The 18659-nt window shown below is 47.1% G+C and overlaps 1 protein-coding gene across 1 annotated transcript in view; it reads right to left on the bottom strand.

Moving 5' to 3' along the window:
- Window positions 1–1499: 1499 nt before the first annotated feature.
- LOC8029178 (segment polarity protein dishevelled homolog DVL-3) overlaps window positions 1500–18659 on the bottom strand; it is a 46629-nt gene continuing 29469 nt past the window's right edge. Inside the window, exons 11-16 of the mRNA XM_029989630.4 lie at window positions 17343–17674; window positions 15837–15971; window positions 10529–10696; window positions 9776–10039; window positions 8389–8622; window positions 1500–4606 (exon numbers count right to left, since the gene is read on the bottom strand). Coding sequence (XP_029845490.2) covers window positions 4557–4606; window positions 8389–8622; window positions 9776–10039; window positions 10529–10696; window positions 15837–15971; window positions 17343–17674 — 1183 coding nt within the window. The 3' untranslated portion in view covers window positions 1500–4556. The remainder of the gene's footprint in view (window positions 4607–8388; window positions 8623–9775; window positions 10040–10528; window positions 10697–15836; window positions 15972–17342; window positions 17675–18659) is intronic.

Here is an 18659-nt window from a genome sequence, read left to right as displayed (position 1 = left end):
CTCATTTTTTGGTCTATATGTGTTCTAAGGGGCAGTATCACATCGACCGTACCAATATCCTGTTAACAAAGACACGAAAAGGAATTTTAAAACAAATTAAACGATTAGCAAAGAGCACCTGGTGGATGTCGCTAACGTCTCGCTTGTAATGCCCGTCTAGGAACCTTGACGGCTAGTGACCGAGGTTGTCTCGCCTCCGGCCACGAGAGAAGAGGGGAAGGAGGAACTCCCCTCTTCCCGAGAATGCCTTTTGTGTGTCGCAGAAGTCGCTATTGTCCCCCTACAAGATTATAGAAGATTAATTCGTCACTCAAAATTCGTACAAAAGCAGCCGCTTCGGTGGCTGGAACGACTAGGCCATCCCCTCGACGTCAGCCTCGCCGTAGCTTTGCTTGTCCCGAAACGACCTACGTCACGATTGCGTTGGACGTCACGTGGTCTCCGCTGGGCCTTCTTCGGGCGCTTGCCAGAGTGGGCCGTTTACAACGAAAAATACAGCCACCAGGCTTAAAATACAAACGTGCGATTGCCGTTTACGGATATTGTGGATCATATTCAACCTAGTTTTGAACACGACTGGAATATTTCAAATTTCGTTGAAGTATCCCTTTAAAAGTGCCCCAGTTCAGATTAAATGTAAAATCTTTATATTTTACAAAATTCAAATTCAATTTGCAGTAGAAAGTTTCATATTTAGAAACCTCTACAAGGGCATTTGATGTACTTAGGCCATAAAAATTATGACCAGATATTTTGTATATAAGCTATTGGGGAGGAGGACAGACCGTGACGCCCCAAGCGGTTAACCTAACAACTACACGGATGGGGACAACAAATACAATGACGCAGCGTTCGGCCGACATAACCGAACGCGGCGTCAGCGTTCGGCTGGAGTTCGTGTTCTCCGGCGAAGGGGAGGAGGGGCTCTTTTGTTTCCACTCGGCCTGTATGAACAATGCAGCATGCACGATCCCAGCTCATCACAAAAGCCGAAGTGGGTCAAGCTCGCATTCTCTGAGGATAGATCCGGCACTTAACGTCGCTTCGTCGATTGTTAGTATTTTTTTTATTAAACTGCGCCCCGCGCTCTATTGTAGAAGATGGCATGGCCATGCCCATAAGGCCTGTCGGCATGTGCACAGGCCTTGTGTTGAGTAAACACCAAGCGTGGGGAAAACAAACGGGTCAGAGCGCCCCCTATAGTTCGATCTCCTGCCCAATAGTGTTCCCATACTTACCACCTCACGAAAAAAGCATCCTTTGCACTATTACAAGACTTGGCAATCACAGAAAAACACTACCTTCATTAGAGAAAAACAATGAAAAAACAACAAAGAACATATATTAAAAATGCATGCAAGTATCTTAATCCACCACAATCGAAGTACAGTCACTACCAAATATTTCAGACTTTATCATGTTCAAAGAACCCACCTATCCGTAGGCATTTACCATAACTACACTGTCCCCGACTATCCAAGAAAACAGTGACAACAAACTACGTCTTGAAAATTCTTTAATTGCCGACAGACATGATATAACCACCTTTTGTAATGAAAAAAAAAAAAAGAGGAATATTTTCAGGACAAAACTGCTTACAATATTGACAAACCCACTTTTCACAAACTCTGACATCTCTCCCGCACAACAGCAAAAGCTCGACGTTCTATTCGTGATCGTGCCTCCCCCCCACAGGAAGAGAGCACTGCCGTATCAAAAACAACCATTCGACACAGAAAAGAGCATTACAGAAAGAATGCCAAGGGTGTAGTGCCAACTCGGTCCTCTCTGCATTTCAGAAACATGCATAAGTACAGACGGGAGAAGGGAAAATGCAAAAACTACCTTCCAAGCGAGTGAGTCGAGCTCTGATATGTTTCTGTCCAAGAGCTCTCGACGCGACAAAGAAGAAGCAGACAAGTTAGACGAGAGTTGCCATTCCTGTTCATTCGAGCTTCAATATCAAAACAGCTGCAAGTTAGATTACCCTGTTCAGCTGCCTTTGATTTCAATCATAGCTTAAGAAAATAGGAAACATGTGGTATTGGTACAAAGCATATTTTTTTCCATCTGTCCAATAAATACTTTGTTCGTTAAATCACACAATAGATGCTGCAAAAAAAGACAAAAAAACAACACATTTGTTCTCTGCATTTCCAGGCATACTAAGAGTTGAACCAACCACACTTCCAAGTATCTTGGTGACTTGCCTTAACTCTTATGGCTGCAACGAAACATCTTAAATTCCAAGAGAATTGCCTGCACATCAAATGATCGATAGCTGTAACGCGGGGATCCGACTTTGCTTCTTAGATGGCACCAAAACATCAAATTTCAGCACTTGTGGGCTCCGACAGGTGAATGTGCATATGGCAAACACTTCTGCACTTTGTTTCTCCTTTGTAGAAATAAGACCCACAGCCCTAGGCTACCCGAGCTCGGTTCCAATATGAATGGCTGCCAAATTGCAAGAATCCCTTGCTCTCTACCACCCAAAGCATCTTGGATGATAAGACTCCTAGAAAGGGTTGCAAATTTTAAGAAGAAGCTTTGCTCAGGCTACATGACACACTCTCACTACAAAGCCCCATATGATGCTCCTCTATAAGCATAATCACACAAATTGCTAGTTGAGGTATTGCAAGTTCTGAGCGGTATATGACCGTATCGCGAGAAAACAAATGCATGTGAATACGTATTTCGAAGAGAAAATGCCAAATTCTCAACCATCCCAGAAAAGTCTGCAAGAGCTGTGCAGTAACAGCAAGGATAGTAGTGTCCAAACAAGAATATACAGAAATGAGACAATGGAACATATTGCAATTGCATTTTATCCATTCCTGTAGACCATGCATGCACAAGTAAAAAATATTTCCTCTTCCATACTGCAGCTCACATTTTTAAATAGCAAAATTAGTATGTAGGGCTTTTACAGACACTTCAGGAGACCAGGAACTTTCTTCATAGAAAACAATACAAACTGTCAAAAGGACATCAGTATTACAAAAAGAAAAGCAAGAAAGGTATATTTGCAAAAACAGGCAGTGCCACTCATTTCACTAAGCTAAAAACAATGCTCACTGCTCAACAAGTAAGAATAAACAACAAAATCTAAAAATCGTCAGCACGCCTAATCTCTAAGAAAGCCTCCTCCAAGGCGAGTTTACTACGCTAAAAAGCTGGGGCTTTTCCACACCCTGCAAACGTGACACTCCTTCATCTGCATCTGCTTTGTTCTGTATTTGAAGCCCCAAACACACAGAATTTAGTGAAGACAGGAATGAAGGGAGACATACGGTAGCCGAGTCTGGGACAAGGCGACGAGGAATTTTTATCATGACTAACATGAGACGAATGATTGATACCACCCACGTGTCAATTAATGCTTTCACGTCATACGGAATTCAGAAAACGCCACTGAAGCAGACTACATACCGAACGTGCGATGTAAGGTTCTACTGCAAGCTATTACTTGGCGTGTTTGCACCTTTGGACTCTTTTGGCAACCGAGGGGACTGGTGCATCCTAAAGATTCTTTCCTATAATAGCTCACCATTCAGTCTGGCAATCTTTGCTTCGTGCCCAAGGACAAAAAAGCAAACTAAAAATTAAGCAAACCAGCAGAATGTGCAAATATATCTAGCCTCACAAGTGTAGGTTGAGTGATGGCAGTAAACCGATTAGCATGCCCAAGACATAGGACTTTGCACGGGTCACCCGGGGCAAAACAGCCCAAAGACAAAACAGGCCAAGTGTAGGGACTAGCAAAGACAGCACCGACTTTTGTGTCTGCATTAGCTCGGTACAATCAAAGAAACTGTGCGTGAAAGCCTCGTTCCACTCAATTCTATTTCGCCTTTCTCATCTGTGTTGTTTTACTCCAACTGAACCGTTACCAACTACCTCATGATCTCACAAACCATGAAAAGCAGCCAGAAGGACACGCATGCTCTGTGTGTAGCTGCTTCGGAAACATTCCCTAAATTCTATTGTGGCAAAAGAAAAAGAAAGAAAAAAGGGCTCCAGTCGCAACAACAGACAGATTGCACAGTCGCTGCGTACCACGTCAAGTACAGACTCCCAGCTAAAATCCAATCTGAACCCCACTTGGTCAGTTGACCCCAGCACCAAACAAAGCAACCTTAACTTCACGTTTCCCTCTTTCTGCTCTTTTTCTTTTCAAAGAGGAAGAATAAAACAAGAAACTGACGCTGCACTAGGCAGGCCCTCGCAGCTTCGAGCGAGGGGGTATAAAAAAAAAAAAGAAAATGACGCCACGGGGCCGTGTCTCGACAGGGACGACAAACACCCACAGTTGCAACTCCGACGGAAGCGAGAGCTGGGTGAGCCGTCGCGCCGCGCTTTCTGCCATCCTCGAGTCTTCACTTGACGTGCTCGCTGCTGGTCGCAATAGTCGCGACGGACGGAAACGGTTTGGGGAGGGTGGGGAAAGGGGAGGCGCGCTTTTAGTGGGACCGTGCAAGGAGGGCAGCAGCACGCGGCAGGGTGCAAACGTTACCGCAGTGCCCCCGGCGGCGGCGTGTTTTGTTTTCGCCCTAGACCAAACCCTTGTCCGAATAGTGATATTCCAAGCCGTCGTCCTCCACTGCAAGAATGTGGGAACAGGGGGGGAAGAAAGGAGAGAGACACACAGTTAGCCACCACAACGGACGGGGAGAGACCGGTTAAAAGAAGGGGGGTCGCTTATGTTCCAAGAGGTGCAGAGGGAAGGGGACAAAAGGGTGCCGTACGGGGGGGCGTGCACATGGTCGACCGGTCTATGACTCCGTACGGTGTTCATACTTTATAGTGGAGTTTTCTCCAACTTTTGTATGGTGTGCCATACTTTAACGCGGAGTTTTCTCCAACTTTTAGCACGTGAAAGGGCGACGACTACGACGGCCCGCTGGGAGACGCTGGATTCGAGATGTTACACCCCGCATGCCCTAATCTCCGCACGCAGCTGTTTGTCTTCTGGTTAACACTGTTTGTCTTCTGGCTAACAAAGTGAGCGAAGTAAGGGGTGTTAGAATACTCTATTAGTAGCCTGCACCCCACGCTTTTATAGACCGCTTGCCAATCGCTCGGGGCCTTTCAACAGTGCTTACAGGGTGCCGACTTTCTTCCGTTTTATGCCTCTGATAACTTAAAGGGAACGGTGAGGGACGGGAAGACAGTAGTTCACAAAGCTCCACATCACCATCAAGACAAGACGTGAGACAAAGAAACAGTATGGCAGCCACTAACCAAGCGCACGTGCCATCCACCATGCCTATGCAAGTTTGGAAACCAAATCAAAATTCCATGCAAAACTATTTTCTACCATTCTTTACTATATATATGTACAGATCGCGACACCGTTGGGGTGAACGAGGCATCGCCGTTTTTCTCTACATACTGAAGAAGCGTTGGAACATGCACAACACACAAGTGCTGACTCGCAAATGAATTTATACACAAAAGGAAGAACTACTACAGTGGTTGAAAGTGCTCAGTAGGTTACTAACCTAAGTGGCAAATATTTATGCTTTCCAGTACCCTTGAGTAGCGCACCTGTTATTCCCTGGGCCCCTATTCAGCATTGCAAAGCTCCTTTTCCTTCACTACCAATAGCCACTGAACACCGTATCTTCTGCCGCGACTAACATAAATAGTCTCTGCCAAAACAGAAAAGTGGACAACGTTGTCTGCCACGTGCCCAGACCGTCGGCTACAATGTCAACATTGCCCAGCAGTCGCAACAGCTGTTAAACCTTTGTTGAGAGTGATGAGGCGATGATGAGACCAAAAAAGAGGGAATTCTCACGGTTTTCTGTATCGAGGCACACATCGGGAACCTGGTTTGCCTGTGAGTACAAACAGGCCGCGTGGGGACACACACAGCATGCAGGCGCAGGAACACCAGAGAACACATGCAAGGTTTCAAGGAAGCACCATAAGGAGGAGGCCAGGCAGGTTCAGACGTATTCACATTTTCCGGCAAGGAATACCTGCAACGCAGAAACTTTCCTCCTAGAACTAACCTGTACCAGGAGGAAAGATCTACGAAGCAATCGTGCTTAGACAACAAAGAGAAAAGGCAAGAACAGGCAGCTCACAGGTTCACACTCCTACAGACTGCTCAATTGAACCAGGCACTAAATAGGACCAGTGGCAACAGAAATTGGTAGTGTAGGAAGACTGCACTGCATATGTGCTCAACTGTGCACAACAATATTTGGCAACAAAAAAAAGTTTGTAAGCATGCCAGCCACGATGCTCAGCAAACTTGACCGAACCAGGTACATTCTTTCTGGTGTGCATTGGAGCTCCTAGCAGAGGATTTGAAGGTAGTCCTTCTGTTTACGGGACAAACGCATCTACGAGCCAAACAAAAGGCTCAAAGGTAGGTTGAGAAAGGGAATTGTACGCTGCATGCAGTGCCCAGAGATGCACTCGAGAGTTGGTAAAGAAATCTAGTATGCCCGACCCGTTCCAACAAAAATATTTAAAAATTAATTAAAAGTACCACTACCCATTACATTATGCAGTTTAGTGCAGACTGATTTTGAAGCAAGTCAAGTCATACATAAAAAATTATAACCTGTCCAGTTAGAAAAAAAAAGAAGAGGACCAACTGCTTCGAGCTAACTACACTCTGCTTTGCATAATGCATGCTATATGGGCCACCCTAGAAACCAATATTTTTGCCTCGCTGATGCGATGTTTGTTTTCACGAACACACCACCTAATAATGTGACCTCATCATTCGATGCTGTGGCATTAATTTCTAAAGCAAGGAACAAACAAAGGATTGGGCAATAAATATATCCTAGCAACTTCTGTTTAATGGACCAGTTCGGGTTATACCTAAAAAGGCCACGACCGGTATCACTTACACCTAGTACTTCGTCGTCACTTCATAACCCTCCAAAAGCTTCCAGCCTACCACACCCAGAGTCACAAATAAATTAACCTGACTTCGAAGCTTGAATGATAGCACCACTGCATAGCTTTTCTACAAACTGGGCTTGTGGCAAAAAAGAAGCAAAGTCAAAAACAGGCCACAGAGTGTGCACACAGGTGCCGTCGCACCCGCGCAGGCGACGTGGTTCGAGGCACACGCCATAATACGGACAGCCTCACCACCATAACAAGGATGTGTCCGGGCACACACGAGCGCGTGTCTCAGCAAACTTGCGCACGTCGAGGCCGTAATAATTTTTCCGGCTGAATGGCAAGCACCCAATTGTTAACTGAATTCGATTCCGCACGAAAGCAACGATAGCCGCACACCTACGACAAGCGAAACATCACGCGCCTCGTCCGCTCGAGGCATTGGTCCATGCGGCACGGAGTTAGGCGTAGGGAAAGCAGCACCACCGCCGTCAATCTACCCATACCTAGAAGCAAAGGCTTGCATCCAGATTGGCCCTTTCGAAGTTACGATGATGCACCGAACGACGAGGGAGGGAGGTAACGGCAACACGGAGAGCACTCTCAACTGGGAGTTTATTAAGAAACACACCGACTTGGTGACTTGAATAAAACCACCTCTCTTCCAGCAACCCCACTCTCTTTCTAAAAATAACATTTCCTTATGTAACAGGGCCACAGGCGGCTCACTGATACACTTATCAGCTTCGATGATAAACGCTTCGTAAATTTCCCTAGTTCTATTTTCGCTCCGTAGTCGCAGAATGGTTGTGGTTGCAATGCATCGCAATGCACTGTCAGACGTCCAGACGGCGTCCGGCAACGCATTGTGATCGATGCCCGTGCACCCTCTTGTTTTCGAACACAACTATCCTGAATCGACACAGAGGAAAAACAACTAGGGAAATTCACGAAGCGTTTGTCATCAAAACCAGGAGCTCGTATAAGTGTATCGGTGAGCAGTCTGTGGCCCTGTTAGATAAGGAAATGTTATTTTTAGAGACAGTGGCGTGACTGGAAGTGACATGGTTTTATTAAAGTATTTAAGTCAGTGTGTTTTCTAATAAACTTTCAGTTGCAAATGCGCTCCGTTCTGTCGTTCCCTTTTTCACTTTGTCCCTGTCGTTCGGCGCTTCTATCCAGTCATGAACCAACTAACCCAACTGAACATTTTGTTGCAGTTGAAGATTCCAGAACTGCTGTATATGGACTCGCGAATAGCCTATTCAATGGCTGCGAGGACAATTCAAGGGTCCCAAACGACGGATGCCCGGCAACTTAGGCGGCACAACCGATCGGGAGATGTTCGCCAGCCAACCGGGTCGTGCCACTTTGCTGTCGGCCCACCGCACGCTAAAGGCGGTGGTGCTGCTTTCCCAGGTTCTGCAACTCCTCCTGCCAGGAGGGATCACATGACGTCGACAAAGAACTCGCAGGGGTTGCCCATGGCCATGCGAAAGGACTGCCTACTACCGGTCAGGTCGTGCGGCATCGACTCGAGTCCCCCGCCGGGCGGTGGCTGCGAGACCGCCTGGGGCGCCTGGGGCTCGCGCGACCGGCTCGTGCGGGTGCTGTGGTCGCTGTTGCTGCTGTTGTCGCCCCCCGCCGCGGCCCCGCAAAGGCCGCTGCGCTGGCTGGCCCCTTCAGAGTCGCTGTTGTTGCCGCCCCCGTGGTCCTTGGTGGTGGTGCCGCAACCGCCACTGCCTCCTAAAACGAGGTGCCACGCGTTGGCCGTGTGAAAACGACGAAATTGAAATGCTGCTAATATCTTGTCACACATTTCATTCTTTCGGGGGATTGGTATGGTAAATGACTATTGTTCCAGAGTGAAACTATGTAGACTTGGCATAGGCCGATTTCATACAAAAATTTTGCAGGCTTGCGTTTTCTACTTACATTCTGGGTGCTACCCAAAAGAAAACGAGCTCAAAGTTCTGGTTGCCGTGCAAACGCATTGGCAACAAGAAGGATGAATGAGGGGGGTTTAAGGGAAGGTCAATTTCATTCCTCTACCCTATGGCCACTCCTGACAGGTCAGGGAAATGCTCGATTTCACGCAATAAAAAAAAGTTCATTCCATTTGTTCTTTCTCTGGAACAAGACACCTTCTGCAAAACCGCTCCTAATATAGTCCCACCACATCATCTGCAGGGATCAGTTTTCGAGCAAGCAGGAAGAAATGCACCACCATGCACCCTTCCTTAAACTCTGCAACAAGATATCATTACAATACGTACCCAACGAAACAGATACGTTTCCTGCGCTTTTCCAAATTAAGGGGATGTACACTAATTTACACTTCGTAATCCTCCCCAAATTAAGGGGATGATTACGAAGATGCAATCAAATACATAAAAAAAGCTATTTAAAAAGTTTGCGAAATAACACTTTGAACGGGGGTACGCGCACCACGCTAAGCCTAATAGCCGCGGAACTGTCGGGTTTCAAAACTGCTGCTTATTACAGTCTCTACGGGATCATGCAAGCGCAGTGCGCCTCGCATGTCAATAATTATTTCTGGCTTTGTTTTCAACTCATGTCGATAAAACTTTGTGAGAATGTTCACTATTAATTGTACATGCCGAAAAGAAAAAAAAAAAGTTTTGAAACAGTACTTTTTTGCGGAAAAAAGGCAATTCTACGCTGTATCCCCCCCCACCACTTAAAATGGTGATTTCGGCAAGTCGCCACGTGACTTACGATAGCGGAGCGGTGCACAAAAATGCGAAGGTCAAAAAGAAAAAAAGAAACTGTCGGCATTTGTCCGACCCGCGCACTCTGTTTGCACGTCCACATTTTTTGCGAGCCGTTTCGTTAAGGTCGGTCCTCCCGAAAACCAAGCAAAGAAGGGGCCGCCCACCAGAGCCGCTGTGGGCGCTGCCTTCGCGGGCGTAGTTGACGTAGGAGGCGAGGGCGGCCTCGCTGTGGTTGGCCACGGAGGAGGACGGGGGCGGATAGCCCAGGGGCAGGAAGGCACCCGGCCCCAGGTAGCCAGACGCCCCCGCCGAGAAGGGCCCCCAGGGCGGGCCCAGGCCGCACGAGGACGTCCCCCCGGGGGCCGGTAGGGGCCCCAGGGTGTCCCTGTCCGCCTCGCTCTCGGCCCCCAGACGCAAGGCACACAGTTCTGCGGGGAAGGGGGGGGGGGGGGAGGGGGAGAGAAGCGCCAACGGGAATCAGGGAGGCAGCTTTGGTACGAGAAGACTCGACCGGTTCTCCACGTAAGAAAACCGAGAGGAGCAAAACAAACGGCTGCGCATCAAGTTGATGGCGGCGCTCCATCGCCGACACTCTTTTCCGTGGCCTCGCTACGTCTCGACCGACACGAGTGAGCAAGGTCTGTACGGGGCACCCGCATAAAGCCATCGCTTTAAGAGAACGCCACCGACCCGACCGCCGCGGCTCGGAGCACGTGGTGCGAAAGCTCGTGTCGCGGAACCCGGGGATCTTGTGCTCGATCCCTGCCCGTTTCAATCCGGCATGCAGTCGTACATTGCTATTGCGTGATGGGCGCTAAAGACGGCTGGTTAGCACTGGCTCTCGCCTAAGGCGGAGACAATGGACGCCTGTTGGGGCTGAAGACCAACTTCCTGTAAAAGTCCACAATCCCACGTACCTGAGCAGAGGTCCCCGAAGACGTAGTAGCACTGCTCCGAGAAGGAGAGCTTGTTGACCGTGTGGCGGATGAGGCCCGCCTTGAGCAGCAGGTTGGCAAACTTTTTGGCCTCCTTGCGATCCTGGAAGCCCTGCACGTGGCTCGCCAGCCAGTCCACCACGTCCACACCTGAACCGAAGGTGGAGGGAGACAGCGAGATGCCGTGTCTTCGTCCCAAACGCTTTCTCGACACAAGAATGAGCATAAATGAAATGGGAAAAGAGGCCGACAAAGACTAAAAAGCAATCCAAAGAAGCTGTCAACTCGCGACCGCATAAAACACTCTGGCTCCGATATATGAGGCCCTACATTAGGCTAAAAGTTAAAAAGCACTCATCCTACTGATCGCGGCTCAATTTTAAAAGCAACCAAGGTTCTCCCGTCCTGACGTTTCTACTTGGAGAACTAGAGCGACAACATAGAAGGTTTTGCCTTTTGTCTTTACTGACCTAGATCATCGGTTCTCAAACTAGGTTTCTAGGAACACGGAGGTTTCCCAGAGTTACCTCATAGGTTCCCCCAAGCTTCGAATTTCCTTGACCATCATCCCTGCCCTTGGTTAAAGTACATGCTTCCCATTTAACCAGTGTTTCAGTAGATATCGACCACCTAGATAATAAGGGCCAAACGCTCCATATTATCTGCATTACAGTTTACAATGTTAGTAAGCTTTCAGCCAGCTTTAGTACATCAATGCCCAGACCGAGAGGTGTTCCTTAGCTGTCCACAAAGTGAGATATGTAGTGTTGTGCGAATATTTTAACAGTAGTTTCGAGTAATATGCTATTTGATATTCACTTTGAGGTGAACTGAGGTATTCACACTTTTTGCAGTGTTGTGTGGCAGATAGCCCCGTTGAGTGCACTTCTCAGTGTGCACTTGTGCACTGCGGGGAAGTAATACCCGCAAAGCTCGCAGGCTCCTCAGGTATTGTTTCACCGCAGTGCAAAAGCTCTTTGTAAGAAGCGCACTCAATGGGGCTATCAGCCGCAATTATGCGAGTATGTGTTAAAGGGCACACGCAAAAGAAAAAAACATTTTTTTAAAACAGCCTAGATGGAAAAAGATTGTTATAAAACGAATTTACAACGAAGAAAACAAATTTTTAGAGCTACATTTACGGCGCAAAACTAATTTGTAGTTGTCGCCTGTGGGAACCGCTGCGGATCACGTAATACACTTGTGCGCTGTTGCGCGGCGCCGCTGCCGCCTTAAAGTCACGCCGCCGCCGGACGCTGAGCATGGTGCGCCGCCGTTTCAACGCATTTCTCCACACCGCCGCTGCCGCCGCCATGCAAGTTTGTCTGCTCCGCAGTGCCGCCGCCATCATCTGAACGGCGCACAGGTCTATCATGTCTGCTTGCGCTTTTTCAGGAGCTTCCTCTGGGCTCTAAAAAATACTTCTTAATCTTCGTTTTTGTTGCACTTGAAATAAAGATGAATAAGTAGCTTTTAGAGACCATAGGAAGCTTCCGAAAGAGCGCAGTACCACATGACAAATAGCGGCCACCTTTTTGCGGCACCCGTGGGCAGCAACTAGAAATTCATATAGCACCGTAAATATAGCTCTAAAAATTTTTATTTTTCCAAGTAAATTCGTTTTATGACTTCCTTTTCCCAACCAGGCTGTTTAAAAAATGTCTTTTTCCTTTGCATGTGTCCTTTAAAGGGCAATTCCGCTCAATTTTAAAGGTTTTGGGATAATGTGTGATTCGACATCAGAAAGCACTAGTAAAAGACACGACGTCATTCGTTTTGCGAAAAACAAGACATATATTTCTAAATCTAATTTGAGACACGAGCAGAAAACAAAACCGAAACTTCGGCTCCATCCGGCAACATTGGACTCGGGCCGCCAAGAACATGGCTGTCATGTGGTACAAGATGTCACGTGATCCTCTACGCAACGACGGGCAAGATTGGGGCGGGCGTGTGACAGGCACAAGTGTCGTCTGCACCGCACCCTTTATCATGTATTGGTGTCTACGACATTCAACAACGTCTGCACAACTGCAGCATAAGTCTGCGCACGTAGTGTCCATAGACTGGACGAAGCTCTGAGAGACAATTATCACAAACGGTGAGACGACGACGGCGGTTGCGACGCGGGAGACAGCGGTAACGGCGGGACCACGGCAGGGCGGCCGGACGGCTCTCAAGAAGTGCCGTCCGCCAATTACGTCAACACCGCGGAGCGCCGAGAGGAAACGTTGCTGAGGTCACCCATTACGCTTGCCCAGAGAAGAAAAAACAAGCAAAAGGGGGCAACGGTGATGACATTTAGCTCAATGTTGGCTACGCCCACGCCGTAGGTTTGACTGCGCTGTTGGTTACGCCTCAATTCGCCCGCTCGAGTTAGCCGATTTTAGCAACTTGGCAAGTTGCAAATTCTGCCAGACCATTTAAGAAACATTTACCGCTCATTCACACTGGAAGTGGATCCGCGTTCGCAAAGCGGTTGCGAACGCAGTTGTATAAGATTCAGTACAATTGCACGCGCACTTGATGTCATCGAGCACGCGTGCAATTGTACTGGATCTTTATACAACTGCGTTCGCAACCGCTTTGTGAACGCGGATCCGCTTCCAGTGTGAATGAGCGGTTAGACAGAACTATGTCATAATATTTAACATGTGGTCTTCCTAGGTTATACTGAAAGGATTGCATAGTTTTTCCAAAAACAAAAATGAAGCGGAGTTGCCCTGTTCCGCGATTTTTTTAGTTACCCAAACTAACTATATTTTTATAATCGCTGGCTTGTGCCCTTTCTGTTACGCTAAACGTGAAAGAAAATAAACATATATCTGTGAACTAAAAGGTATGTGGAATACAAGGCGTAAATGAAAGCCCTAGGATGCTTTATAAACGTTTTAGTACACTCTTGAACTCTCCAGTTTCAAACTGATTTATTGCAGGGCACCCAAAAGGCACCCAAGAAAAGCCCGATGCCCTATTTATTATATTTGTACCCAGGCACGTAGCCAGGATTTTGTTTCAAGGGGGGCCCACCCATGACAAAATGCTGTATGAGGGGGAGGGGGGAGAGGAGGTCCCAGCAAAATGGAAGATTTTGGGGAGGGGGGGGGGCCGGGCCCCATGGGCCCCCCCCTGGCTACGTGCTGGTTTGTATCCCTTATTGCATATGTCACAAATTCACCTGCCAGAGAAAGAAAAAAAAAATATGAAGGCTACGTATGTGCAAGTGGAGATATGGCTTCTGTAAAATAGTAAAGGGAGTAAATAGTTCACCCAGAAATAATATAAAAAAAACATCCACCGATTTATTTGACTTCGTTTCCAAGACAATATTTCAAGATAAGAGACTTATTTAATGAAAATCGCTCAGGACAAGACGATAAGTGCCTGCCATTCTTCAAAAACCACAATTTAAAAAAAAAAAAGTTTTCTTTGTATATTTTTGTCTTAAAGATCAGTGTCTCCCCTTAATTCACATCAAATAGAAAATATGTTTTAAAAAAATGTTCTTACTTGGAACTACCATTCATATTCGAAAATATTCAATTCGATTCAATTCGCTTGGAAAGATTTTGATATTTGCACAATTCTAATTTTTGGTCAAATTTGAAAATCAGACTTATAAATCTCTTTGATTAGGAAAGCTGCGACCATTTTGTCGTTTACATGCCACAGTCCAAAAATGCTATAGCTATATTAGAACTCATTAACCGAGCGTAGCAACCTTCCCAAGTTCAGCTGAATTTTCGTGCATGGGGCACGGCAGTGAAAAGCATGGAGAATCTATTTGATTCGAAAATATTTGGCCAAAACCGTGATTCACTTCGAACTCAAAATCCATTATTTGCACATGACTAGAAATAGGCATTCCTTGAGATAAAAAAGATTGAGAATGCCACCCCCTACTCCGTTCATCCCTAATCTAAGACTGTGGTGGGAGCTACGCTTTCGCCGGACTAATCAAATGCTTCCCTTTCACCATCTGACTGCAACGATTTGGGCGAGAGTGTGATCACGTGGCGAAGAACCGACAAATGACTGGTTCAACGTGCTCGTAGCTTCTACCACAATCTCAGCTTAAAGGTGAATGGAGTACAGGGTTGGGAAGTACTTTAAGTACATTGTACTTAGGGTACTACTTCAAGTAAATTTAGGAAACTTGTACTTTACTTGAAGTACATTCACTGAGTATGTACTTGTACTTTACTTAAAGTATTTTTTTCTTGTACTTTCCGAGGTAAGTTCGATTCCCGACCTGAAAGTACATTCCCCAGATTTGGTATGTTAAGCTTGTATATCAGGAAATGATGCTTTGTCAACTCCGAAGAAAAACTGGGAGGGATATTCTACTCTCATTAGAAACGTGAGCAGATGATGCATCACTCCGTTTGTTCCGGGGGCAGCTTTCCCGTAGCTTTTTGAACTCTCGCTACTTTTCGGTCGGTCAGCGCGAGCGAGGAGGTTTAAAATATTAGGAGAGCAAAATTAATCATAATGTAGCACCTGAGACTGTGGTGCAGAAAATTAATTTTTCAAGTCGAAGTAAAAGACAACAGAGGGGAACGTCGCAATGTTTTTCGACATTCTTTTCTTCTTTTTTCTATCTGAAAGTTCCTTCATTTTTTTGCATCCCAATTTCAGGTGCCACATTATGATTAATTATCACCAGCTTGCTTGCACACTCACTGTTTTTATTTTGTTTTTTTCATTAAGGAGAGGACACTCCTCTATGAGAGGACTGCTTGCGGAAGCTACGGGGCCGACGCCATGCTCTCCCCTCGTACATTTAACCCCCTTGAGCGCAACAATCCAGTGCAAGGGCCGTCAAATTCAGGAGAGGGACTTCTGAATTTGGCTCCATTCCTGAAAATAACTACTCAGTGGCCACTTGACTTCATCAAATATTCCCTGCTGTTTTTGAAACTAGGTCATGCACCCCTGGGCAATGCATACCGGTTAAAAAATCACTGTACAGGGGAATGAAAGGGCATCATGAAAGATTGTGTTAAAATACTTCTACTTTACTTTGAAAGTACACTGTATTTATAGTACTTTACCTCAAGTATGTTGCATCCAGCATACTTAATACTCTACTTAAAGTACATCAAGTTTCATTTACTTTGTACTCTACTTGAAGTACCTTTTAGATGTACTTTACCCAACACTGATGGAGTATAGATGGTAGCGAATTCTCAACAAGTGTATCGGAGGAGTATAAAAGAAAAACGCTTCGAGACAAAGCAAGATTTGCGCCAAGACGTGACTTCCTCCGAGCAACAGGCGTGCACCGTACCAATGAAGGCCTTGGGGATGGTGATCTTGAGCCACATGCGGTCCCGCACGTCCAGGCCGGAATCAGGAGCGGCCATGGCCTTGACAATGGTCTCCATGTCCGTCTCTATGGTCAGCATATTGTCCTGGAACTGCCCTGCAGGGACCCACGCGACATAAAGACAGTCAGGGACGGCCAGAGTCGGCCCTATGTACTGCATAAGAATGCTCGTCACGGCAGGCAGGCAGCCTTAGGCATACAGTAAATGGCGGTACAGTTGTGGGCACATTCTTCTACAAATTTGTCAAGGTATCACATTTTAGCACATTATGGTATGTAAAAGTTAAATAGCAATTGGAGATAAACTAGCACTGGCAACATTATATATGTGAACAGGGAGCTTTGGGGACGGAATACTGTTGAGACCGGTCATAACGAAGTCGGTTATAACGAAATAGCGGATATAGCGAAGTGATTTCCGATTCCCGTTGACTTCGCCATAACCGGTCTCGACAGTATACTACTTAGGTACTATAAACACCCAAGGAACTAGCATCGTCGTAAATGTGCATGTGCCGAACCCGCACCACATTTGAGTTTTAGGTAGTATATATGTAGACTATTTTTCAGAAATAGCATGGGCACCCAAACCTGCCTTGAAGTTAACCTGCAAGGTGCAAGAGGTTGGGAGGGCACTAAACTCTGAAGCCAAGAAAATTTGTGTTTGAAGCCGGTGCCATGTTTGCAACAGCGGTTCCCAAGAGAGTAGTGCGCTCGCAACTGCAATTTCCACTACAGGATAAGATTGCACTTCTGAGAGGTGCATATCCCAAACTGTTCTGAACACCCATCAAGGTGGGCAACAACTGCCGGCAACTTGCCACTTGCGACGGGCAAACGCCTCTCGGCATGAGCAGCACGGGACTGCTCGTGCTCAGACGACGCGAGCGGACACAACCACTCGTGTCATACTTGCATATTTAAACCAATTTAAGAACGTCACTCAAAAAACTAGCTTTGTTTTTTTTTTCCTCTCTAGGTACAGCAGTTTATGATCACAATAAAAGTTGTAATTGCATTTTGGTAGAGCTGCAAGCACAAAATGCTTGTAGAGACACTGACATGTTTGGGTAGCGGTAGAGAGATGCCTTTCTAAAACTCTCCCCAACGTAGTGTGTGCTAAAATTTGACGTACATGCCGCGTTGTTCACAACACGTGCCAAAAAATATTATAAATTCTTAATTCTTTGAAAATGGCAATATTGACCCCTACAGGTGTACTTCTTCCAAATCTACCAGGTTTCTAATTTTGTGTATGTAAATTTGAGCTATGAATCAATTTATCACGTCTATGGGGGCTGAATGTGCATCGAAGTTGACACTAAAACATTATTTTCACAAAACACAATTTTTGGAATGGGTAGACAGAGATCCGTCGTGCGAGTACTCCCTAAGCGTTACGACTCCTCCCTGACAGAGAAAAAGCACCGCTGTACAGAGAGAAAAGGAGGAGGAGGAGGCACGCACTCTCGGACTCCGGCACGGACGAGGTGACCGACGACGAGGTGGAAGTGAGGGTGGACACCGAGGGGGGCCTCAGCTCCCCGGGCAGCACCGGGGCGCCCTGGAAGGGCATCAGGGAGTTGCCCCGGAGCACGAGCGACGGGGGCTGCCCCAGGCTGAGGCGCGAGTGGGCCAGTGCGGAGGGGGGTCCCGGGGGCCCCCCTGCCCCCCGGGCCGCCTCCGTATGGGCCACCCACGCCCCGGGGTCGATGGGGCGCACGGGCTCCGTCCGCGGGATAGTGAAGTACCCCTTCGGGTTCGGGTCCCAGCACTTGGCCACCACCAGCTTGATGGGGCTGCAGACGGGAGAGGAGGGCGCTCCGTGAGCGAGGCACGACGCCGGCGGGGCCAATGGCTCCCGCGGGAACGAAGGGGAGGAAAGGTGCGAACGGCGTCAGAGGTTATGATTCTGAGACATTTCGGAAAAAGACGCTTCCCAAAACGCCCGTCGTTTCAACCTCCTTTTTCTTTGTTTTTGAGTTGCCAAGGCGACGCTGACCGTAGTGGACATACCTTATTGTGCACAAGATTACAGTGGGGCAAGATGTGGTGCACGCGTAGGCTCTTTTGCCGTGCTTTTCAATGATCAGAACACAAATAAAGAGAGCCTCGTGTTTTGACGAGCCTTACACAGGAAGCGCATTTCTAGCTCAAAATTCAAGACTAAGCTTTCCTTGTGGCAACGTGGGGCTAAACTACTGACGTGCCAAGACGCAAAACTGACGTGCAATAGCACTCGCAGTGATGTGATTGCTGCTCACAAAGTAACTCCCGCCACGCTAAAACATGGTTTCCTTTCACAGCATGACGGCATGGCTGGTACCCGGCATGCTAGCATAGTAGCTTCCGCACACACCCGCGTCTATCTTTAAAATTATATTATAAAAAACAAAAAACGATACCCACGAGACGACGAGAGCGCGAAACTTGAGACGGTGAGAAAACCATGCAAGACCAGATGGACAATTGATGCAGGGTACTTTGTGTCGGGCAGCCACTTGCACAACATAACACAGGCATGCTCAATTACGGTACTCAGTTTAGTTTCAATTTTGAAGGGCGACCAAAACTGGTATTTTGGCGCAGGCTTGGCACAGATTACCAATATTTTGTCAAAATGTAGCAGGATGTAGCAGGGTCCCTTGGCACAGTTTGGCGCAATTGGCGCAGCAATCACATCACTGCAGTCGATGGTGCTTTTAACGAAGGGCACTTGCTATCGGGATGGTACGCGATCTGACACATAGCAAAGAAATTGTGAATGTATAACAAACGTCTTCT

Source organism: Ixodes scapularis, unplaced genomic scaffold (genome assembly GCF_016920785.2).
Source record: "Ixodes scapularis isolate PalLabHiFi unplaced genomic scaffold, ASM1692078v2 PGA_scaffold1__304_contigs__length_218370807, whole genome shotgun sequence".
NCBI lineage: Eukaryota > Metazoa > Arthropoda > Arachnida > Ixodida > Ixodidae > Ixodes > Ixodes scapularis.
The sequence above is the reverse complement of the archived record's forward strand: the minus strand, read 5'-3'. Positions and strand labels throughout refer to the sequence as shown.